The sequence below is a fragment of the Pelophylax lessonae genome (genome assembly GCF_965119305.1).
Source record: "Pelophylax lessonae genome assembly, chromosome: 6".
NCBI lineage: Eukaryota > Metazoa > Chordata > Amphibia > Anura > Ranidae > Pelophylax > Pelophylax lessonae.
The window spans coordinates 192,295,665-192,320,621 of NC_138773.1; the positions used below are offsets into that span (position 1 = coordinate 192,295,665).

Sequence of the window (24,957 nt, forward strand, 5' to 3'; positions counted from 1 at the left end):
AGCAAATGCACAAGCCAATAAAGCCACGTTGCCATGGGTCCTGACATCAATAGCATAGACAGAGTATTAAATGGAAATCACTGAGTATAGTAGCATTCAAGGAAGGCAGGATATTGCAGGGGCAGTGAGGATACACCTATAGGAAGATGCTGTTGAAATCAACAGGAAGTGAAAGAGATCTGGCTAATACCCATCCGAAGAAGGGTGTATGTTCAAGACGGGCAAACACAAAGGGTTGCCCTGCCCATCACTTTTACTTTTAATAAGTGTAAAAAGGCAAAAGGGCAGAAAAAGAGAATGGGGAATGTAGGGGGGAAGAAAAAAAAAGGAGGAGGGGTGGGGAAAGGATGGTCCCTGTAATGTAATCATCCTGCCTACCCTGGGCTGGAGGCCAGTAATTATGTATATTTGTCGGAAAAGGTGAAGCAGGTCCAATAGAATCATGTCTAATTGAAACAAGCTTCTAGTTTCCAAAGGGATAATGTCTGCTCCGTCATCCTCATGATGTCATTCACAGACTTAATCAAATGACTAATCGTAGGGGTTGAGGTGGACTTCCACTGAATTGGAATGAAATCCCTAGCCACGCTGTGCAGATGGATCACCAAATAGCGACTATATTTATGTTTAGAGAGGGAGCTAAGGTGAAGTACACATGCTGTACGGGATCGTGTCCCTTTGATAGATCTACAAGGTCCCGGATCAGAGCACATACACCCAGAGGACACATGCAATGGAGAGTCGTGGAGACTTTGTACAACCGGGTTAACCGCTTATACCCAGACTTCCTGTAGTCTCAGAGATGAATGATTTATATGCAAAATGGAGAATAAACTTGAGTTGTTTAGCAGCTGTTCCAAGTCCATTTCCCATGCCCTGAGGAAAGGGGGGAGGGGGGATGGCTTCCTTATCCACAGGGTAAATGAGTGCAACGTAAGTACCGTAACCAAACGTCCATGGTGAAGTGGGTGAAAGCTTGTGAAAATTGATTCAAAGGGAGTAGTATACCTGCTTTGGAGCAGGGAGATAGAGGAAAGAGAGTCTGATTTTGGTACGCCTGCCAGATTTGCAAGAAATTCATTTGGATTTTTATACTTGACATAATGTAATTTCTTGGTGTTCATTGAGGGGTACAGGTCTCAGCCCTCTGTGTCTTGCTCTTGGAATCACCTTTCTACAAAGCTGAGGCATGCTGGAAGGTGAGTACATGTATAGTTGCCTTTGCTGAGCTGGTGGACCAGTTGGTCCAGGGGCTGCAATTTATCTGTGATGCCTCTTGGGATGTGGCTCCCCTAGTCGCTAGGCTCTCTGTTTCAGCAGTGGTCCTTCAGCGTATTTTTTGGCTCAAATGCTGGTCTGCGGACCAGACTTCTAAAAAGGCCTTGACTGATCTTTCTTTTCAAGGAGATCGCCTGTTTGGAGCCACGGACTAGGTTCCTTCAGCATGAAGGTGCGCCCACACCCATACCGGGGGTGGGGGACGTCTTCGCTGGTTTCTGGACCCGTGGACTTCCCTGGTACAAGACAAGTGGGTCCATGAAGTCATACAGTCCGGCTACAAGATTGAGTTTCATTCTTACTCTCTGGAAAGGTTCTTTCCTTCCAAGTTGCGCCTGTCCCTGGACCGCTGTCTTTTTGGGGCAGTGCACGACCTGTTACTTCAAGGGGTGATTGTCCCGGTTCCGACATCGGAACTTTTTCAGGGGTTTTACTCAAATCTGTTTACAATTCTCAGGAAGGAAGGCAAGGCACATCCAATTCTGGACCTCAATGCGCTGAACTGCTTTGTACGGGTGCAGAAGTTCAGAATGGAGTCTGTTCCCACGGTGGTGGCATCCCTGCATCAGGTGTATTTTCTTGCCTCTATCGACATCAAGGATGCCTACTGCTCTGGTGGAAAACCTGGAGATCACCATACGAACTCTGAGGGAGTTTGGCTGGATTCTGAATTTACAGAAGTCTGCTCTGGTTTTGTCCACAAAGCTGGACTATCTGGGTCTGACTCTGGATTCGGCCTTAGTCAGAGTGCTCCTTCCTCTGGACAAACTCCAGAAATTGCAGGCTGCAATTCCTCTCCTGCTGTCCAGCAGATGCTCATCCCTCTGGACTTGCATGCGGGTGCTGGGCCTGATGGGGTCTACCTTTCTGTTTGCACAGTTCCATATGAGGTCCCTGTAGGGGAGATTCCAGGCAAATGGCACAAGAATCCGCAGTCTCTGGACAATCCGATCCGATCCGACTGAGCCGGGAACGAAAGAGTCCCTGATATGATGACTTTGTTCTCCAGCACTGCGGCTGGGCAAATCCTTCCTCCCCTTGTATTGGACAGCGGTCACCACGGATGCCAGCCTGTCCGGGTGGGAAGGGTCCAGACTACCGATCAATGTCCTGGAACTCCGAGCGATCAGACTGTGTCTGTAATATTGATCATCTTCAGGGATGTCCAGTGCGCATTCAATCGGACAATGCCATGGCTGTGGCTTATGTCGATCACCAGAGGGGCACGAGAAGTGTCCTGGCGGCTCTGGAGGTAGCCGGTATTCTAAGGTGGGCAGAACATTTTGTTCCAGTCCTCTCCGCCGTACACATTCCCAATGTGGAAAACTGGCAGGCGGATTACCTCAGTCGGCAGTCGTTGGACCAAGGGGAGTGGTCCCTTCATCCGGAGGTGTTTCATCCGTTGCGTCTCCAGTGGGGCATCCTCGAGGTTGATCTGTTGCTCAGGTCAACAGAAAGGTGCAGAGGTTTGTGGCTCGGTCACGGGATCCTCTGGCGGATGCCACAGATGCGCCGGTGGCCCAGTGGGGTCACTATTGTCTGATTTACGCCTTCCCTCCCCTCAAGCTTCTGCAAAGACTTCTACGCAGGATCGAAACAGAAGGGATTCCATGGTCATCTTAGTGGCCCGGACTGGCTTTGCTGGGCTTGGTACGCCGATCTGGTGCGGCGGGTTGCTGACTTTCCTTGGAAGCCTCCTCTCAGGGAGAATGTGCTGTCCCAAAGGGGAATCTTCCATCCTGCTTTACAGTTGCTGGCTTTGAAGGCTTGGCTGTTGAACACCAGGTGCTGAAGGATAGAGGTTTGTCTAAGTCAGTGATTCCAGTGCTGGTAAAAGCTAGGAAATCAACTTCTAGGAAGATCTACCATTGTACATGGAAGACGTACATCGTGTGGTGTGAGTCTCTTGGGGTTCATCCTCGCTCTTTTTCGGTGGCTCATATCTTGACCTTCCTTCAATGGGGGGTTGAGCAGAAACTGACCTTGAGTATTATCAAGGGCCAGGTGTCAGTCTTGGCAGTCTTCTTTCTTTTTTATAATTGCCAATTTTTTAAAAAACGTTTTTGTATTTAATCATAAAAAAATAGAGAGAAAACGAAAAATAACAGTCAGTCTTGAAAGACTCCAACAGCGATCTGTTATATATATGTTCTAGAAATACATTTAGGTATAAAGTAGAGCCAACAGAACTGCAACAAGGTTCAAATATCAGTAAATGTAAGTATACTAGATAAGAAACAAGAAATCTAGTTGAGATACAATGATGCAGAGGGTACCTGCGGAAGCATTCAAAGCTTCAAACCCAAAAAGATAAATTAGATATCCAATGGAGACAAAAAAAAGGAGGGAAATAAAAGAAAAAAGAATAGGAATAATAGAAAGAGACAGGGTTCGTCACTCCTGGACCTAGAAAGAGTCAATATCATGTCATTGAAAAAAAAAAACATGTCCTCTTCTTCCCTCCCTTCTCCCCTTTTTTCCTTTTCCAGTTGTTGATCTTCAGGGTGGCAGTCTTCTTTCAAAGGCCCTTGGCCACACACTCCCTACTTTTCTTCAGGGAGTTTGGTACTTGGCTCCTCCAGTGCGGTCTCCGTTACGGCTTTGGGACCTCAATTTGGTGCTCTCAGTCCTCCAGAAGCCTCCTTTTGAGAAATCTTCAAGAGGTTCGCCTGCCTACATTGTTCCAGAAGGTGGCCTTTATTGGTGGCTATTACCTCTGCAAGTAGGGTGTCGGAATTGGCGGCGTTATCCTGTCGTTCACCTTCCTTGGTGGTTCACAGAGATAATTTGGTTCTTTGCCCCTGTCCGTCGTTCCTTCCAAGGGTTGTCTCTGATTTTCATTTGAATGAAGACATTGCATTGCCCTCCCTCTGTCCTAGGCCAAAAAATCCAAAGGAAATTACTTTGTATGCCTTGGATGTGTTTTGGGCGATTAGGGTGTACGTGGCAGCTACAGAGTCTTTTAGGAAATCAGACTCCCTATGTGCTTACGGATGGGCATCGGAAAGGGTTGTCCGCTTCCTCTGCGACCATTTCCAAATGGATCAGACAGACGGTGATTCAGGCCTATTCCATCAAGGCTCAGGTTCCTCCTTTCCCTGTCAAGGCGCACTCTACTCGGGCGCTCAGTGCCTCATGGGCCTTCCGTCATCAGGCGTCAGTGATGCAGGTTTGCAAGGCGGCCACCTGGTCGTCGGTGCACACTTTCACAAAGTTCTATAAAGTGGATGTGTTGGCATCTGCGGATGCTTCTTTTTGGTTTTTCAGGCTGCTGTTTAGAGGACCTGGTCCTCCTTGAGGGTGTATTGGTTTTTTCAGGTGTGCTCCAGTTGTTTTGGTTGAGCTCCTGTTTACCTGGTTGGCTATAGTTTAGCCTTGGAAATTTCTGTTTCGCTGTTCCCACACCTCATGTTTAACACTGCTTTGGGATGTCCCAATGATTCAGGAGCTGTGTCCATCAATGAACGAAAGAGAAAATGGGATTTTTGATTTACTGTAAAATCCATTTCTCCGTTGTTAATTGACGGACACAGCACCCACCCCTCTGTGAAGTTGTAATTCTTCTGACACTACTTGTAACAGAACTGAGTACCTATAGCAGAGAGAGAGAGTATACCCCCTGGGACTGCCAATAGGCATAGTCAGACTTTTTTTCTACCTAGTGTCCTACTCCTGTAGGGGGCAGTATAACCCCATGGTTAAGAAGATCAGGAGCTGTGTCTGTCAATGAACATCAGAGAAATGGATTTTACAGTAAGTCAAAAAATTCAGTTTTTTAAAAGTTGCTTTTTACATAGTAATGATTTTTTCCTGAGTATCTAGATTTTGATTTGGGTGTATTTCCAGGGATTTCTTCACAAAGAATCAAGAACTTTTGCAGAATCTCACCTATATAAAGGATGAGGGCACCACAATTCCCGAGACTCTTAGTAGCCTCTTCTTTTCACCAATAGTCCGACTGCATGAGTATGCCAGATTACTGCTTAAGCTGGCTATGTGCTTTGAAGTGGTAAGTGCTTGTCTTCATTTTATTTGTTTTATGTACAGTACAGTACAGTAATGTGTTAAGATAAAAAAAAACGCTGAGAGTTTAATACTAATTTAATACTTGTTTTTTGTATGTGTTAGTCATCAACAGAATACAAGAAGCTGCAGGACTGCAGCACCAACTATGATGCTTTGGCACTTGCCCTTAACCGGAAGAAGAAGGAAGCTGAGTATACTTTGGGATTCTGGAAGACGTTTCCAGGAAAAATGACGGTATGTATGGATCCCTAGGCCCTAACATTTTAAACTGAACTTATGTAAAAAGACACTAGCAGAGATTACCTCTAGTGCACATTGCATGTCAGAATGGTCAATAGATCCTTAGATCTACGCAGGGGAAATTACAAGCAAAGCTCAACCTTTCCTGTAAAGGTTAACCTCGATTGCTCTCTATTAATCTTTGAGATAATCCATTACATTAAAGGACTAATTTTGAAAAAAATGAGGCTAAAGATAGCCTTTAAAATGAATCTGTCTCCTTGTCCAATAATAGTCCCATTAAAGCGTATCTAAACAGAAAAACAAAAATGTAATTTGGCTTACAAGTCCATAGAAGTAGTGGCTGCAGTGCATTTGGTTTTCTTTTTTCAGCCTTTAATTTTTTCAACTGGTAGCCCTGAAAATAACGCACTTCCTGTGTTGTGTCTACACTTCTTTTCTCCACTGTCATCTGGGAAGCCATGGTAGACGCATAGGCAGGACTTCTTACAGGTCTGCCTTTGTTCCTTTCCATTACAGGGTGGATTGATAAGAATGTTTTTGTCGCCTTTTAAAGAGGAACTGCAGTCTGCTCACAAAGTTTGTAATAAAAAGATATTTGTCATTCTGAAGCTTCCCTCTAACCACTTTGCATAATAATATTATGTACTTGCCAAATATGCTGCAAAAATCTCCCTCCACTAAGGCTGGCTGCAACTATTTTAACTGTGGACAGCTGAAGCTGCTGCCTGTTAACTTCCTTGATTTACACAGACACACACACACCCCGATGCTTGCCTGCACATTTCTCCTCTCTCGATGAATACTCATGGATCTCTGCAGTCTCCTGTTATCTCTGCCCTCATCCAACCCTGCAGCTCTCACTGGCTGTCCTATGACTCATCCCTCCTCCTTTGCTGGCAAACTCTCTTGAGAGTAAGAGCGAGATCTGTGCATGATGTCATTAGCCTAGGCTAATAACCAGACAAGAAAGAGGAAGTGGGCTGTATAAGGTATTTACTGGCAGAAAAAAAATGTTTTACTATCTAAACGTAAAACAACAAGGGCAGAGGATTTAATAGATGGAAAGATGAAAAAATGACCGAAGGTCAGCTTTAAGCTCACAGTAAGCCACAATTAACTGAGCTCACAGTAAGTGACAAGAACACTGTGTTTTTGGTAAGATTGAAATAGAAGTTGAGCCTAATGCCCAGTACACACAATCCGAAAATCTGACGACTCTCTGTCTGTTTTTGTTTGGTTGCTAGGAACTCTCAATTATATTCGCAAATGGGAGAGGTTACTTACAATACGAATTTTCTCAGACGATGATTCAAAAGCTTCCGGTATTCGTAACCACGTTGTAGCGTGTGAGGGGAAAATTATGTCTACTGCTCATGCGCTGTCTACTGCTCACCATTTTTTTCAGACGAACAAAATACTGATAATACGATTATCGTACGATGTGTTATAATACGATCAAAATTTTTATGCTTGCACGACCGGATAATATCGTGCGAACTGTCATGATCACCTCTCGTAAGCTGTGTACTAACGATCAGATTATCGTCCGATCCTTTCACAAGCGTTAATTTTCGTCTGATTTTCGGATCGTGTGTATGGGCCATAAAACTAACTAACGCTAAATCTACTGGCAGCCACATTCTAAGACCAATCTATCTAACCCTGTAAAGCAAAAATTGCTATACATACCTTTTCTGCAGCCAATCTAGTCTAGTCTCCAGTGGCGGATGCTGTGTAGAAGAGACAGCAGACAATGGCAGGGAAATGCTAAGAAGGTGACATCGCTCGTAGACTTACTATGGGGCTTCTGTTGTTGTCTGCCTCTCCTTCACTCCTACACAGAGAAGCCGTTGCTGACAGCTCAGCATGGGACCAGATTGGCTGCAAAAAAGGTATGCATTGAGATATTGGCTTTACAGGGTTAAATAGATTAGTCTAAGAATGTGGCTGCCAGTATATTTAGAGTTAGTTTTAGGCTGAACATCTACTTTAACAGTTTGGTCTGTACTTGTCCAAAATGTTCTTACCCTGAAAAATGAAAAGTAAAGGGGCCACAGCGTCTAAGTACTGGTAAGCCACAATATGTTTAGATATGCATTAAGGACTCGTTCACGTGTGCAGTAGCCCTTACCCTCCTTATGAATAGTGATCTGTGGGGGGTCGCTTTTCAGAGCAGTTTGACTGGCAGGGAGGAGGCGGTATGTCACCTCCTCACTACCTAATTTTACCCTGTAAATTTTGCACTTCTGCGTCGCAATTGCACACATTGTATGTGGTTGTGGAGCAGTTGCGGCACAGCACCATAGACTTGCAGGGGACGAGTTTGACAGCACTAATGCCCACCAAATGCGGAATACTGTTAAATTTGTCTTGCAGAGCACAGCATCATGGCTGCAGCAGATGTACAGCCCTGAGCAACTGCATGCCCTAGTTTAGGCGCTTGTATCTACCGCCCCCTAGCCGCACGTGTGAACGAACCCTAAAGGTGCTTTATATATAGACTTTTTATTGCAGAGAAACATTACCTTATATATTTATTGCAGTGTACTATTTTAGCCATAGGCAACCGCTGACTTTCATGGCAAGCAGATATAAACTCAAAGGGGTTTACCGTATTTACTAAAGGCAAATCCACTGTGCACTGCAAGTGGACTTGGAAGTGCAGTCGCTGTAGATCCGAGGGGGACATGAAAGTGAAATAAAAACAGCATTTTTGCATGCACATAATTGGATGATAGAAATTAGCAGAGCTTCCCCTCATTTCATATCTTCCCCTTAGATCACCAGCGACTGCACTTCCAAGTGCACTTGTAGTGCACAGTGGATTTTCCTTTAGTCAATAAACCCCAAAGTTGGCATGATCATGAGAGATGACATTGTATACTGCTCAAAAAATTAAAGGAACACTTTTTAATCAGAGTTTAGCATCAAGTCATTTCAATTCCTGGGATATTGATCTGGTCAGTTAATTAGCAAAGAGGGTTGGTTGTTGATTGGTTTCAGCTGCTTTGGTGATAATGAAATTACCAGGTGCACTAGATGGGCAACAATGAGATGAGCTCCAAAACAGGAATGGTTTTACAAGTTGAGGCCACTGAAATTTTTTTCTGACTGTTTTTTCACTAGTTTTGCATTTGGCTTAAGTCAGCGTCACTACTGGTAGCATGAGGCGATACCTGGACCCTATAGAGGTTGCACAGGCAGTCCAAGCAGGATGAGCACTGCCAGAGCTCTACAAAATGACCTCCAGCAGGTCCCTGGTGTGAATGTCTATAACCAAACAATCAGAACAGTGGCGGAGCTAGACTTTTAAAACAGGGGTGGCATAGGGGTGGCAAGGTATTATTTAGGGGGGTCAATATACAAAGTGTTCAATTACACTAAAAATAAGTTTCCTGTGTGTGCTGCCGCGTTATGTTTTGTTTTGGAGCCGTTTGGAGCACAAAGGAATTGTGTGTCAGCTTAACCAATGAAAAGTGTAGCAGCAACTATTCCCCCATATAGACCTCCCCCTGTACAGTAGGCCAGGGTAAGGTGAGGTCCCGTCCCCCATATAGATCCCCCTTAAAGCATGCCAGGGTGAGGTGAGGTCAGAGGACCTCACCCTGGCCTACTGTACGGGGGGAGATCAATATGGGGGACAGGACCTCACCTCACCCTGGTCTACTGTAAGGGGGGATCTATATGGGGGACCTCACCTCACCCTGGCCTGCTGTAAGGGGGGGAGATCTATATGAGGGACGGAACCTCACCTCACCCTGGCCTGCTGTAAGGGGGGGGATCTTAATGGGGAACCTCACCCCGGCCCCCATATAGATCCCCCTTACAGCAGGCCAGGGTGAGGTCCCCCATATAGATCCCCCCCTTACAGTCAGCAGACCAGGCATTGGGCAAGTGCAGGTTCCCCATAAGATAGATCCCCTTTCCTTTACAGACTTCTCACTACTCAGTCAGTCACTAGTAGAGTCAGACAGTACTACAGTAGTAGTCTCTTACCTACCTTTTGTAGTGACCAGCATGCCCCCCATCAATGTAGTGACCAGCATGCCCCCCATCAATGTAGTGACCAGCGTACCCCCCCCCCCCCCCCCATCAATGTAGTGACCAGCATGCCCTCCATCAATGTAGTTAGTGACCAGCGTACCCCCCCCCCCCCCCATCAATGTAGTGACCAGCATGCCCTCCATCAATGTATAGTGACCAGCGTACTCCCCCCCCCCCCCCCATCAATGTATAGTGTCCAGCGTACTCCCCCCATCAATGTATAGTGACCAGTGTACTCCCCCCATCAATGTATAGTGACCAGCGTACTCCCCCCATCAATGTATAGTGACCAGCGTACTCCCCCCCCCCCCCCCCCATGACCAGCGTACTCCCCCCATCAATGTATAGTGACCAGCGTACTCCCCCCATCAATGTATAGTGACCAGCGTACTCCCCCCATCAATGTATAGTGACCAGCATGCCGTGTCCCCTTCAATGCAGAGACCGGAGAGACTTACCTAAGGTAAAACAGCCTGACACAGACACATCCATCCCACATGTTCAGTCTGTGAGTCTGCCAGGCCCGCAGCTAGTTCTCTTCATGACCGAGCGATGAGCGCGGCACAGCGAACCAATCACGTCGTGAGTAGCGGCACAGTGAACCAATCAGGTGTGCAGGCACGCGTGATTGGTTAGCTGTGCAGCTGCTCACGGCGCCGCTGCTGCTCACCGCTCAGTCACAGTCAGGAGAACTAGCTGCAGGCTCGGAGGCGCCCACGCTCTATCATTCAGCACAGCTGTGACAGCTAATTAATGGGAAAGGTTTTCAGCAAGCGGGGTGGCAACAGGGGTGGCAAGGACTTTGTCTGGGGTGGCAATTGCCACCCCAGCTAGCCCTCTGGCTCTGACACTGAATCAGAAACAGACTTCATTAGGGTGGCCTGAGGGCCCAATGTCATCTAGTTGCCCCTGTGCTCACTGCTAGGCACCATGGAGCTCGATTGGTATTTGCACTGGCGCCCTGTTATTTTCACAGATGAGAGCAGGTCCACCCTGAGCACATGTGACTGGAGAAGCTGTGGAGAATGTTATGTTGCCTGTTACATCATTCAGCTTGACCGGTTTGGTGGTGGGTCCATGATGGTCTGGGGAGGCTTATCCATGGAGGGACGCACAGACCTCTGCAGGCTAGACAATAGCACCCCGACAGCCATTAGGTATCCGGATGAAATCCTTGGACCCATTGTCTGACCCTACGCTGGTGCAGTGGGTCCTGTGTTCCTCCTGGTGCACAACAATGTCCGGCTTTTTGTGGTGAGAGCATGCAGCCAGTTCCTGGAGGATGAAGGAATTGATACCATTGAATGGCCCCCACACTCACCTGACCTAAATCCAATAGAACACCTCTGGGACATGGGTTTGGTTCATCCAACGCTGCCAGGTTGCACCTCAGTCTGTTCAGAAGCTCAGTGATGCCCTGGTCCAGATCTGGGAGGAAATACCCCAGGACACCATCCGTCGTCTCATTAGGAGCATGCCCCGACATTGTCAGACATGCATATGAGCACGTGGGGCCATACAAACTTCCATTGCTGCAGTGAAACTTTAGCAAAATGGACTAGCCTGCTGCATAATTTTTTCACTTTGATTTTCAGGGTGTCTTTGAATTCAGGTTGTTAATTGTTATTTCCATCAAACGATATGGCATCCTTTTGTTCCTAACACATTATTCATTCCATATCAGTGTAGATATCCAGCATGATATTTTCCCTATTGAGATCTGATGTGTTTTCTAAGTGTTCCTTTAATTTTTTTGAGCAGTGTGTATAGAGAAAATGGGAACATGTATGTAGTGGTATTGTTCTTAACCCAATATGGGCAGTGGCATTGGTGGGGATGCAGGAACTGCAGGTATTATTGTACTTTAGAACGTGACTTCTGTCTAAATAGATAGTATGCTGTAACCACCAGGAATTGCTTTGAAAATAAATGTATGGGTTTGGTTAATTTACATACTTTGTAGGAACTGACAGATTAATTGTAAGTGTATGTAGTTTTTTTTTATTTTTTTTATTGTGATCACTTGTGGGTTTGCAGTCTTTTGGAAGTCATTTTCTCATTTTGTCTTTATCTTCTTTCTCTGCAGGATTCTCTTAGAAAGCCTGAGCGGCGCCTGATCTGTGAGAGCAGCAATCGTGGGTTAGGTTTGCAAAATGCAGGAAGGTTCTCGGTTAACTGGTTCATACTTTTCAACGATGCCCTTGTTCATGCACAGGTAGAGGGTCTGCTTTTTTCTTTTATATGATCCTACATTGTATTCATCCAGAGAATGCAAAACTACCTCTGAATGGCTAAAATAAATTAAAATTAAAAATTAAAAAATGGTCTGACATTGTCATCGCATTTACCTCTGAATGGCTGAGCGCCACTGAGCCTAACTCTGTTTTGTTCTGGGTGTGACATGAGACTACATACATTGAGGCGAATACAGTAAAGCTGCTGTGCCAATTTTCTGGCGTTAATTGCTCTTGCTAATTCAAAAGACATCTGTGACATTTTTCATTCTGACAGCAACTCATGTGCCAAATTCAGTTAGTTCTAATTTGCTCCACTTCTAAGTTGTGGCACAACATCTGCCCCAAATTTAAAAATAAAACACCGGCGTTCTTTTGTACAGAGAGAGATTTAGCAAAAGTGTCTAACGTGCACTCTAAAAGTGGCACAGCATACATCAAATTGAAGTACAAGCTCTAGACAGGTACAGGAATTTGGCATATGCTACACCACTATTACAACGCATATGAGACAGTTTTGCAAAATCTGTAAGCGACAGTCTGTATGAATTCAAGGGAGTGTATGCAGCACACCTAGCGGGTGCACTTGTAAGTGTAGAAAGTAATTTGTATGGGTTGGGAGAGTAAACCTGGACTTCAACTTTAGGAAGTGTGTAAGAATCTGTTTCATTTGTACTTCCTGTGTATGCTGTATAATAGGCTCCACTCACCATTTCCGTTACAGGATGGATTTCATTCATGAGCAGGTGTACACTGTGATATTAATCCTATGAATAAACATTGCCATTATAATGCTCCGTACCAATCTTTTAGTGGAATGAAACCCTTCCAACAGGTAATGCATTTCTTAATAACAAAGATAATAAACTTATATACAAAAAATAAACATAATTCTCTCCCAGTGAAAAACGAAGTGTCCACCATTAAACAGTTCATACAGCTAATATCCGATGTCGCAAAGTGTCCATTTGTAGCTTTCCAAGTAGTGCAATAGCGTTAGACACACTAAAATCCTCCAACTTCCACACCACCGTGCACTAGAAGTGATTCATCTTACCTTGGGTCATCGAACTTGCCAAACAAATTTTACAAACAAATGGCAACCACCCCAACCTATAAATGGCCTTTGCAGTAAGGAGCACAAGGAAGGGCGACGCATATCAAAAAACCGCAAACAAAGATTTGCAGCGCACTTTCCCGTCTGCAATAAACCGAATTGTCCTGTATAACAGTTCACGTTATAACCAAGGGGTTTGGTTTGCACACATTTGCAAATATACAGGTGCATCTCAAAAAATTAGAATATCATCAAAAAGATCATTTATTTCAGTAATTCAATTCAAAACGTGAAACATATATATTATGTCGATTTATTACACACAGAGTAATGTATTTCAAGCATTTTTTTTCTTTTAATTTTGATTATTATGGCTTACAGCTAGTGAAAACCCAAAATCTCAGAAAATTGGAATATTACATAAGACAAATGATTTTTAATACAGAAATGTTGGCTTACTGAAAAGTACAGTGGGGAAAATAACTATTTGATCCCCTGCAGATTTTGTAAGTTTGTTCCATCACAAAGAAATGAAGGGTCTATAATTTTTATCATAGGTGTTTTTTAAATGATAGAGACAGAATATCAACCAAAAATCCAGAAAAAAAAAACATTAACCACTTCCCGCCCGCCCTATAGGCAAATGACGGCGGGAATGTGGTTGAGTTATCCTGACCGGACGTCATATGACGGCGGCAGGATAACTCCGCTCTGGGCGCCCCCCGGGGGCGCGCAGAGCGGCGATCGGTGATGCGAGGTGTCAGTCTGACACCCTGCATCTCCGATCTCGGTAAAGAGCCTCTGACGGAGGCTCTTTACCATGTGATCAGCCGTGTCCAATCACGGCTGGTCACATAGTAAATAGGAACAGCCGTTGATCGGCTTTCCTTAGTTCGTGCCTGACAGGCACGAGTAAAGGAGCGCCGATCGGCGGCTCCCCTGACAGGGGGGGGGTCGGCACTGGTAATCAGATCATTGATTACCAGTGCAGACCCTCGGGGGGGGGGATGCCACTAGATCCACCAGGGATGCCCACTATGACCCCAGGGATGCCCACTATGACCCCAGGGATGCCCACTATGGCCACCAGGGATGGCAATCAGGGCTCAGGGAGCCCCCCATTGCCCACCCCATCAGTGCTGCCCACCAGTGCCCTCCCTATCAGTGCTGCCCACAAGTGCCCATCATTGCCATCCTTAAGTGTCGCCCACCAGTGCCCATTATTGCCCACCGGTGCCGCCTATCAGTGCCCATTAGTGCCCATTAGTGCCGCCCGTCAGTGCCGATCAGTGCCGCCCATCAGTGCCCATCAGTGCCCACCAGTGCCGCCTATCAGTGCCCATTAGTGCCCGTCAGTGCCACCTATCAGTGCCCGTCAGTGCCACCTATCAGTGCCCATCAATGCCGCCTATCAGTGCCCAGCAGTGCCGCCTATCAGTGCCCACCAATGCTGCATATCAGTGCTACCTATCAGTGCCACATATCAGTGCCTATCAGTGCCGCATATCAGTGCCGCCTATCAGTGCCACCCCATCAGTGCCACCCCATCAGTGCCTCCTCATCAGTGCCTGTCAGTGCAGTCTCATCAGTGCTCATCAGTGCAGGAAAAAAATTATTTATTTACAAAATTGTATAACATAAACAAAAATTTTTTATTTTTTTTTTAAACTTTTCGGTCTTTTTTTATTTGTTTAGCAAAAAGTAAAAATCGCACAGATGATCAAATACCACCGAAAGAAAGCTCTATTTGTGGGGGGAAAATGACATAAATTTGGTGTAGGTACAGTGTTGCATGACCGCGCAATTGTCATTCAAAATGCAACAGCGCTAAAAGGGGAAAATTGGCCTGGGCGGGAAGGGAGGGAAGTGCCCTGTATTAAAGTGGTTAAACAAATGCTATAAATTAAGATGCAGTTCAGTAAGTAAAATAAGTATTTTGATCCCAAAGCAAAACATGACTTGGTGCTTGGTGGAGAAACCCTTGTTGGCAAGCACAGAGTTAAGACGTTTCTTGTAGGTTTGCACACATCTCAGGAGGGATTTTGGTCCACTCTTCTTTACAGATACAGTATTCTCTAAATTCTCTTGGCAACTGGAAGTTTCATCTCCCTCCATACATTTTCTATAGCATTAAGGTCTATAGACTAACTAGGCCACTCCATGACCTTAAAGGAGATGTACAGCCAAAGCTCCTTTGGCTGTACATTTCCTATGGATCACAGGAGTGCAGTTCATTCTGCACTCCTGTTAACTGTCTTCACAGATGTCGGTCCAGGCACAGCATCATTACAACCACGGAGTCGGGATCCACCAGGTGCCTGGACCGACGCCTCGCTCAGCCTCCCAGCAAGCCGCTCCAATGAGGGAGGAGGGGACAGAGCAGAGAGCTGTCAGAACTGAGCGATCAGAGGTGTTTGATCTTTAATGCTTTAATGCAACTTTTGATGCGACTGATCCAGAGAGAGTAAAGTTGGATCAAAGTTGCATGGGAACAGGTGCCATGGATTAGTCGCACTAGACGAAACGTAGACTTATGCCTCGTACACACGCAACAATTATCGGCTGACCGATTGTCCGACTTTTGTCCAGAGTGATGTTTTGTTGGTTGGAATGTGCCTAGACTGCACACGAATTTTCTCGGCCAACAAAAATCTACTTCAGAAGTGATGTCATGTGCTGGTTTACTTTCCGTGTGTTTTTTCTTCTCTGAGCATGCCCAGTCTTGCTCATCAGATTTTTGTCTGCCGAAATCTGTACTGACTGATGGAAAATCGGCTGTTGTGTTGATGGCCAACAAAAATTTTATAGCCTGCACACCAGATTTTTTTCGGCCGAAAAGTCGGAGTCGGTTGTCGAAAGCATCATACTAACAAGCCGAAAATCGGCCGATCGGATGTTGGCCGAAAATTCCCGGCCAATAATCGATGCGTGTGTATGAGGCTTAAGTGTGGTTGTCTGTACTATGATCATTGTAGACTGTGAGCTGAGACCCCAGAGCCCTTCCAGCTACAATCAATATAGAAGAAATGACTGCACTCCAAGTATCATCAAAATTCTGGTTTATTAACCGAACATCCCAATGTGGCAAACAGGTAGACTCATTTCACACACTATCAAGTGTGCTTAAGCATTACTAAATTACTACACCTACATTACATTACAACTACATTACTTCCAGCTACACTGACAAAATATCCCCCCCCCCCCCCCCATGTTAAGTAATGACAACATTTTCGCCGAATAAATAGGCTCATAGCAGCAATTTGAAAATCGCTCTGGTTTATAAGGGTTAAACGTGTGAGAGCTGAAGTGGTTAAGAATTGCACTACTTGTTGGAGGGGTTTCATTCCACTGATAGATTGATATGCTTTCTTTTTTTAGGTGGCAGCACAAAAAAAGAAAAAAAGCAGCACATACGTTTTTATGATATTAGCTTTGAGTACAGGGTTAATTGGTCAATTATAACGTTCTATACATATTGAATGTTTTTATAATGCTGCCAGCGTGTACCAGACAGCTGCAATCCCAATATACATTGATGATGTCTGCCCATCGCTGAGATCTATCCTGAGACTGGATGCACTGAGCACATAGTATATATATTGGTATATGGGACCTTTGTGATAAATGACCTTTACCAATCACACTGAGCCTTTCTCACTCTTTCTTTTTTTATCTATTCTCTTTGCAGTTCTCTACACATCACATTTTCCCCCTTTGTACAGTTTGGGTTGAACCAGTGTCGGAAGAAGTGGCTGGCATGTGGGTACAGTTGCACAAAATCAATTTGTTTTATATAGCAGCATGCTTGTTTGCCTTTGTGTGAGAAATAAATAGAAAGTATCTCTCCCTGGAGGATTTGTAAATGGCATTGCTTAGAATTTGAACACGTTCCACATATCTACTTAGTGTTTTATTCTCTGCTCTGGTGAGAAGCTGTTTTTTCCCCAAACAAAATACGGTTTCAATAATTAAAGAAGGTGAGCCACTAAAAAAAAATCACTTTTTAAGAAAGTACTTCTCTATATGCAGTTTTAGAACTGATTTTTAAAAATGTACAGTATGTAAATTGACATTCTGTGCAGCCATTGTAGCCAAACCATTCTTTAGCAATGTTAATGCTGAACTGCAGTCAAACAACTAAACACAGAGATTAAATACATACTGTAAATGAGAGCTATTTTACCTGCCAAAGGATTTGTATTTTGTTAAGATTTACACAGCTCTGGCACATAACCCTGTCTTGCATACAGGATACAGGACTTGATATTGGGCCTAGTTGTATCATCATCACTTTTGGTCACAACATGCCTGTTCAAAGACACAGACGGGCAGTGTCACAAATGACCCCAGCCCATACTCTGATAACCGTTCTGGGAGCGTCTACTCCATATCCTGTAAAGATTCCTGCAATCTGAAATCTATTGACCCTGTAGTTAGAGTCCTACCTGTTCTTTGGGTTCCCTAATGCAATCACTTAAGATTTAGTGGCCAAATTCACCCAATTTCTTATAGATACTGACTGCAGAGGCTTTAAGCACACTATGGAGCAGTGCCCTGCAGAGTCTATCTCTGACCACCCTGAGGCCTTAGAATAGGATGGGCAATCAGTTACTGTGACCATCTCTGACTCAGATTCAGAGTCCCAACAGTTTATCTTATGAAGAGAAAGTTTTGAAGAACTACAGTCTGCTTTTCTAACTTCAGAATAGGTCACTTTGGTACTTATTGAGACAGAATGCCTGTATGTAGCACCTTGCAATTGCAGGATCAGTCAGCTGTCCTTAACCTTGGGTCTTTTAAAGCTCCCACAGCTGCAAATACCTTTTCATTTTAAAAAGTTGTTTTTTTTTTTTTTTCAAATATTATATTTAGAAAGGCAGAACAGTGGAAAAGTAAACATAGGCATACATAGTATAAAAAGTACAACAATCACTAGGTGTAAATACCATCAATGCAGAGTGCATAATCAAGACCAGTGGCGGCCGGCTCGTTAGGGGCGCAGGGGCGCCGCCCCCCCATCCATGCGTCCAGCCCCCTAATCTGCATGCAGGGGCGCCGGACGCATGGAGTTCAATGGGGATTTTTTGTTATCACCTGATTAGAGCCAGAGGCTCTAATAGGGCGATGGAAAGGGTGGTCCCGGGGCGCAGAGCAGTGCGTCCCGGGACCACCCATTGTGTGACAATAGCGAATGAAAATTCGCTATTGTCAGACCAATCCTCCTCCTGGCCAATCAGGAAGCGCGTCCGATACGCGCTTCCTGATTGGCCGCAAGGCAAACCCCATGCCATTGGCCAAGGAGGAGGGGGGACCGGAAGTACTGGAGGAGACGCGCCGGGAACGAGCAGAGGAAGCTGTTCCGGGGGCTGAGGAGGAGCAGATCGCCACCGCTGCTGCTCCAGGTGAGTAAGGGGGCACGCACGCTGATCTCTGCATTGGGGACATGTATACTGGTCACTGCATTGGGGGCATGTATACTGGTCACTGCATTGGAGGCACGCACGCTGATCTCTGCATTGGGGACATGTATACTGGTCACTGTATTGGGGGCATGTATACTGGTCACTGCATTGGGGGCATGGACGCTGGTCACTGCATTGGGGGCATGGATGCTGTTCACTGCATTGGGGGCATGTACGCTGGTCACTGCAATGGGGGCATGTACGCTGGTCACTGCAATGGGGGCATGTACGCTGGTCACTGCATTGGGGGCATGTACGCTGGTCACTGCATTGGGGGCATGTACGCTGGTCACTGCATTGGGGGCATGTACGCTGGTCACTGCATTGGGGGCATGTACGCTGGTCACTGCATTGGGGGCATGTACGCTGATCTCTGCATTGAAGGGGGCATGTACGCTGGTCACTGCATTGAAGGGGGCATGTACGCTGGTCACTGCATTGAAGGGGGCATGTACGCTGGTCACTGCATTGAAAGGGGGCACGCTGGTCACTGTGCATTGAAAGGGGGCACGCTGGTCACTGTGCATTGAAAGGGGGCACGCTGGTCACTGTGCATTGAAAGGGGGCACGCTGGTCACTGTGCATTGAAAGGGGGCACGCTGGTCACTGTGCATTAATAGGGGGCACGCTGGTCACTGTGCATTGAAAGGGGGCACGCTGGTCTCTCTGCATTGAATGGGGGCACGCTGGTCTCTCTGCTTTGAAATGGGACACGCTACACCTTAATTACTGAAGGCCCCTTTCACACTTTTGCGACCTCAAAGTCACGCAATTTTTTACAGCGTTTTTTGCCGCAAAGCAATGCCTATTACATTTTTCTGTTTGCGCCCCCCCAAAAATTTTGAGCACCAGCCGCCACTGATCAAGACAAAATCCAAATAAGTGCAACAAGTAGAACCATCTCCCATTCCCAGAAGAAAGCCCTAGGACATCTTTAAGAACATAGCATAATAAGGCACCTAAACTTCTATAGGAATATCAGTAGGGCAACAAGACATTCTCAACTGTCACTACCTGAACTTTTCAAGGTGTCAGACAGAGACACAAGAGGAAAGAAAGCAGAGAGCAGTAAAGAAAGCAGGGGGGAATGACGAAGAGAGAAAGAAGAGGAAGAGAGAGGAGAGAAAGAAAAAAAAAAAGGGGGGGGAGGGGGGGCAAGGTAAGGCAACAACATGGGCAACTCAAGGTGCCACATAAAGGCAGGTCTCTAGGCGCACATCAGGGACTTCCCATTATCAGATAAGATGAAGGCGTTCCAAAAACCCCAGATCTTCTCATAAGGCTCACGTCTTTGCTGTGCCGTAAGGGTAAGGTCTTCCACCCTGTTGATTTCCTCCACCCTGCGCATGCAGTCTTTAATAGTGGGAGCCCGAGTTGATTTGAAAAACATTGGAATGCAGGATTTGGCTGCACATAGCACATGCAAGAGGATCAATTTTTTGCATTTGGAGATTGGCATGTCAGACAAGTGAAGAAGAAAAAAGGCTGGAGTGTCGAGGATGGCACGGTCCGTAAGTTCACCCATGAGGGCCCGGACATCCCTCCAGAAATCCCCAAGCCGAGGACACGTTCAGAATATATGCAGCATAGTCCCCACCTCCCCATGACATCGACAACATGCCTCTGACGTTTCCTTAAAAGGTTTTTTAAGTATTCCTCTATGTTAATTGCAAGCACCCCCTGAAGGGTCAGTCCTGGACCCCACCTGAGAGTATGTTGGACCTGTTCCACTGTTATTGGGAATTCATTAAACCGGTGGTCTTTACCCACTACACCGAACTTAAAGGAACCCACTAACCAGCAACTGGAATCTCAGTTTGCTCTGACAGGTTCTGCCCTCCATTCTGTATTGGCTATGATCTTAATCTGTCCAACCAGGACAGAACAATTAGATCCCTAAAAAAGTATCTCTTTACCATGGGGGAAAGACCCTTTTAAAGCAGGCCTTTACTCTCTTCCCCCAGTTTTCCTTTCAAGCAAGCACTCACTCATTTATAATTGAAATGGGGGTTCTGATAACCAGCCCCGCACTTCCGGATTTCTCCTCTAGGCAACAACATTGCCCAGTTGCCCACAGCCTACCTGGAATGCTTTTGTTACACCTCCTAGAAAAAGGCTTTGGAGCAATCTACAGCACTCTTTCCCTGGGGACCATTTTCTCTGTTCTGGCAGTCTCTAGATATGGGGGTGAAGTTCACATGTCTAGGTGCTTCTCAAATCTTGCATTGCAGGTGGGGATCGTTGTTTTTCTTTTTTGTTAGTTAACTGTCTTTTATTTATTAATGGCATCGTTGTTAACATTGTGCCAAGCATATCAGAATATGCAGAATGTATCCGAAAATCAAGTAAGCAATCTGAGATGTACTAACCTAGCACTATGAAATATAGGCTATATGTGTGTGCTTGTGTATTATATCTGTGTGTTTTCTTTATATTACATTCAACATATGTATGTTATGGTCATTGAGGTTTAATGTAGCTGAACTGGATAGGTGTGTGTAAGAAGGTTGTTTGTCTTCTTTCAGCAATGGATTAAAGATCACAACACCAGAGGAACAGCTAACCTTGGTTGCACTGTCACCTCAGGAAAAGGTAGGAAAATACTGTAGTTAATTAAAATTAACGTAATAACACATACATCACTTCAAGTGTAATTGCAGGCAGCAACTAAAACCAATTACAGATCGCATTAACAGTGGATATAAAAAGTCTACACACCCTGTTAAATGTCAGGCAAAAATAAGTCATTTCAGAACTTTTTCCACCTTTAATGTGACCTATAAAATGTACAACTCAATTAAAAAACGAACTGAAATCTTTTAGAGGGGTGGAAGTAAAAATAAAGAACTAAAAGAATGTGGTTGCATAATTGTGCACACCTTCTTATAACTGGGGATGTAGCTGTGTTCAGAAATAGGTAATCACATTCAAACTCATGTTAAATAGGAGTCAGTACACACTTGCCATCATTTAAAGTGCCTCTGAGTTACCTCAAATAAAGTTCAGCTGTTCTAGTAGGTCTTTCCTGACATTTTCTTACAGCTATGGAGAGAGCTTCCAAAACATCAGAGGGATCTCATTGTTAAAAGGTATCAGTCAGGAGAATTGTACAAAGAATGTTCAAGGCAATAGATATAACATGGAACACAGTGAAGACAGTCATCAAGTGGAGGAAATATGGCACAACAGTGACATTACCAAGAACTGGATGTCCTTCAAAAATTGATGAAAAGACGAGAATAAAACTGGTCAGCGTAGCTGCCAAGAGACATACAGCAACATTAAAGGAGCTGCAGGAATATCTGGCAAGTACTGGCTGTGTGGTACATGTGACAACAATCTCCCATATTCTTCATATGTCTGGGCTATTGGGTAGAGCGGTAAGACGGAAGCATTTTCTTACGAAGAAAAACATCCAAGCCCGATTTAAATTTTTCAAAAACACATTTGAAGTCTCCCAAAAGCATGTGAGAAAATGTGTTATGAGTTACCATCTGACCTTGCAGCAATCTAAACACACAATTTCCTAGACCCGAGATAGTGGAGGCTCTACTCCCAAGAAGATTGCTTTCTGCTCCTATCTATTAGGACTTTCTTTGACCACTTAATCCTACTTCAAATGTGTTACATTGAAATATTTGAATCAAACAAAACAGGGGGGGACTACATCCAAAGGACCAGAGTTTCAAAGATCCATCTATCCAAGGGAACATGGCAAGCTGCTAATGTAGACATCATACACCCTTTCATGCCTGCAATTATGTACCATCTGGTAAGAGGCTGACCTAATTTTCTTTGTGAAAGAATCTGGTGGGTGTTTCTATCTTTCCTGGCATCATTTTGGATCTTGATAACAACACATACGCCCTTGTGTTATTCCTAATTGGTAAGGGGCATGTCCGATCACGGTGGAGGCTTCACTGCTCACATCTATTTTGGATTTTGCACTTTTGGATTTTTTCACATGCATGTCAGTTTGAACATGTTTTTGGACATTCATTTTTCACTTATGGACTCACTTTTTTGAATGATAAATTGTTCATCACTTTGTTTTCAAACCTGATTCAGCGATAATTTGTTTATTTAATTTGTGGAAAGGTTTGTCTTCTCATACCATCACCATTTTTGTTCATTTGTCAATATATGTATAAGGTTGCAGCTTTTCTGATTTTCCAGCGCACTTTTTTTCTTATCACAAAATGTGTTATGGCCTAATGGAACCAAGGTTGAACTTTTTGGCCATAATTCCAAAAGATATGTTTGGTGCAAAAACACTGCACATCACCAAAAGAACACCATACATACAGTGAAGCATGGTGGTGGCAGCATCATGCTTTGTAGCTTTTTCTTCAGCTGTAACAGAGGCCTTAGTCAAGGTAGAGGGAATTATGAACAGTTCTAAGTACCAGTCAATACTGGCACAAAACTTTCAGGCTTCTGCTCTAAAGCTGAACATGAAGAAGAACGTCCTCTTTCAGCATGACAACGACCCAAAGCATACATCCAAATCAACAAAGGAATGACTTCACTAGAAGAAGATTCAATCTTTGGAATGGCCCAGCCAGATCCCAGACCTTAATCCAATTGAAAATCGGTGGTGTGGTCTGAAGAGGGCTGTGCACAGGGGATGCCCTCGCAATCTGACAGATTTGGAGTGTTTTTTTGCAGAGAAGAGTGATCAAATATTGCCAAGTCATTCTGTGCCATGCTGATAGACTCATACCCAAAAAGACTGAGTGCTGTAAAAAAAATCAAAAGGTTCTTCAACAAAGTATTAGTTTAAGGGTGTGCACACTTATGCAACCATATTATTTTATTTTTATATAAAAAAAAATCACAAAAAGAGCGAGTATTATCTGAAATTATAGTGGGATTTTGTTAAGGAAATGGTTTAGGTGTCAAAAGAGTTTCTTGGGACTCCTACTGAGTCCTCATACTGGAAACTGCAAACTATTTGTTATGTACTTGTTTACCTTCTCCTCAGACTAAGTGGCTTCGAGCAATTAGCCAGGCAGTGGATCAAGCCCTCAGAGGAGTATATGAGCCTTCGCCTCCTTCAAGCGCAAGCGTCACGTGGCAAGATCCCCCTCTATCACGTAGTGCCAAATACACATTTTACAAGGATCCACGATTAAAAGATGCCACCTACGACGGCCGCTGGCTAGCTGGAAAACCTCACGGCAGGTATGAAAGAAGAAAAGGTGCTTTGAAATAAATGTGAACCTGAAATTCCAACCAGTAGGATAAGAAATCAACTTTATTTTGTGTGTTTGTAAAATAAATGTTCTTCAATGGGTTCATTTGGCTGTACAATGCAACATTGCTTTAGATTGTTGATACATGAATTTGATTTACCTGAACTTGTTCTAGGGGGGTTTTGAAGTGGCCAGATGGAAAGGTATACGATGGTGAATTTCGGAATGGTTTGGAGGATGGGTAAGAATCCTCTTTTTCTTTAATCTACATCATTATCACTGTATTATAGTATCAGTTTTCATCCTTTTCATTTTACAGATTTGGAAAGTACACCATTCCCAAGAAATCTTTAAGAAAGGAAGACTGCTATCTCGGCTACTGGAAAGATGGAAAAATGTGTGGTCAAGGAACATTCTGGTATGCTAATTAAATTGTATTTTTTTCATTTATTATGTCTCATTGAGAATGAGTCGGTGCATGTTTGGTTCAGTTTTATTTCTGCTGTTATGTATTTCACTTCACCATAATTCCTTTAAATATTGCTTACTCAAGGTATGCTAATGGAGAAGTTTATGAAGGCTGCTTCCAAGATAACAACCGCCATGGTCATGGGCTTCTTCGGAGTGGAAAACTGACCTCGTCTTCACCCAGCATGTTTATTGGTCAGTGGGTGATGGACAAGAAGACAGGCTATGGCGTCTTTGATGACATCACAAGGTATGTACTGCAATTCAGCTTAGTGATTACCTCATAAACTATACCAACTATACTATAAGCTAACGATGTCCACAGGTTTAAGATGATGTGGCCTTGTTAGGTGTTAACCTCACATCTACAGAAGCCAGCCAACTCTTGTCTACAGGTAAACCTGCCTGAATGCTAGTATTGTCCTATAAGTGGTTCTGGCAATGTCTTTCAGGCTGCTATCTCTTCACCCCACCTATTTCCATAGTGACAAACATGCTGCTCACTCGAACAGCTGTATTTGTCTACTTGCCATCCAATCCTGTTCATTGAGACTGTAAATGTGTGCATCCATTTCATAGAGCCTTAAAGTGGAAGTTCAGCCAAAATCTAACGCTAAACCTACTCTCAGCCACATTCTAAACCATATTCATCTAACCCTGTAAAGAAAAAAATGCTATACTTACCATTTCTAAAGCTGATCCAGTCCAGTCTCCAGCGGCCGCTGCTGTGTTTAGAGAGACAACCAACAATGGGTGGGAAAGGACGTCACCCATAGACTTACTATGGGGCTTCTGTTGTCGGCTGGCTGTCCTGCACACTCCCACACATTGAAGCTGCTGCTGACAGCTCAGCCTTGGACCCGACCAGCGCGTCTTCAAAACAGGTATGTATAGTGATCTCTTCTTTACAGGGTTGGATAGATTAGGCTCAGAATGTGGCACAGAGT

The 24,957-nt window shown here is 44.5% G+C and overlaps 1 protein-coding gene across 1 annotated transcript in view; it reads left to right on the forward strand.

Moving 5' to 3' along the window:
* The window catches only part of ALS2 (alsin Rho guanine nucleotide exchange factor ALS2), a 150,934-nt gene that overhangs the window by 85,160 nt on the left and 40,817 nt on the right, over nucleotides 1–24,957 (forward strand). Inside the window, exons 13-21 of the mRNA XM_082260374.1 lie at nucleotides 5,125–5,287; nucleotides 5,407–5,538; nucleotides 11,678–11,806; nucleotides 16,574–16,644; nucleotides 20,873–20,939; nucleotides 23,332–23,531; nucleotides 23,718–23,783; nucleotides 23,862–23,960; nucleotides 24,096–24,260. Coding sequence (XP_082116500.1) covers nucleotides 5,125–5,287; nucleotides 5,407–5,538; nucleotides 11,678–11,806; nucleotides 16,574–16,644; nucleotides 20,873–20,939; nucleotides 23,332–23,531; nucleotides 23,718–23,783; nucleotides 23,862–23,960; nucleotides 24,096–24,260 — 1,092 coding nt within the window. The remainder of the gene's footprint in view (nucleotides 1–5,124; nucleotides 5,288–5,406; nucleotides 5,539–11,677; nucleotides 11,807–16,573; nucleotides 16,645–20,872; nucleotides 20,940–23,331; nucleotides 23,532–23,717; nucleotides 23,784–23,861; nucleotides 23,961–24,095; nucleotides 24,261–24,957) is intronic.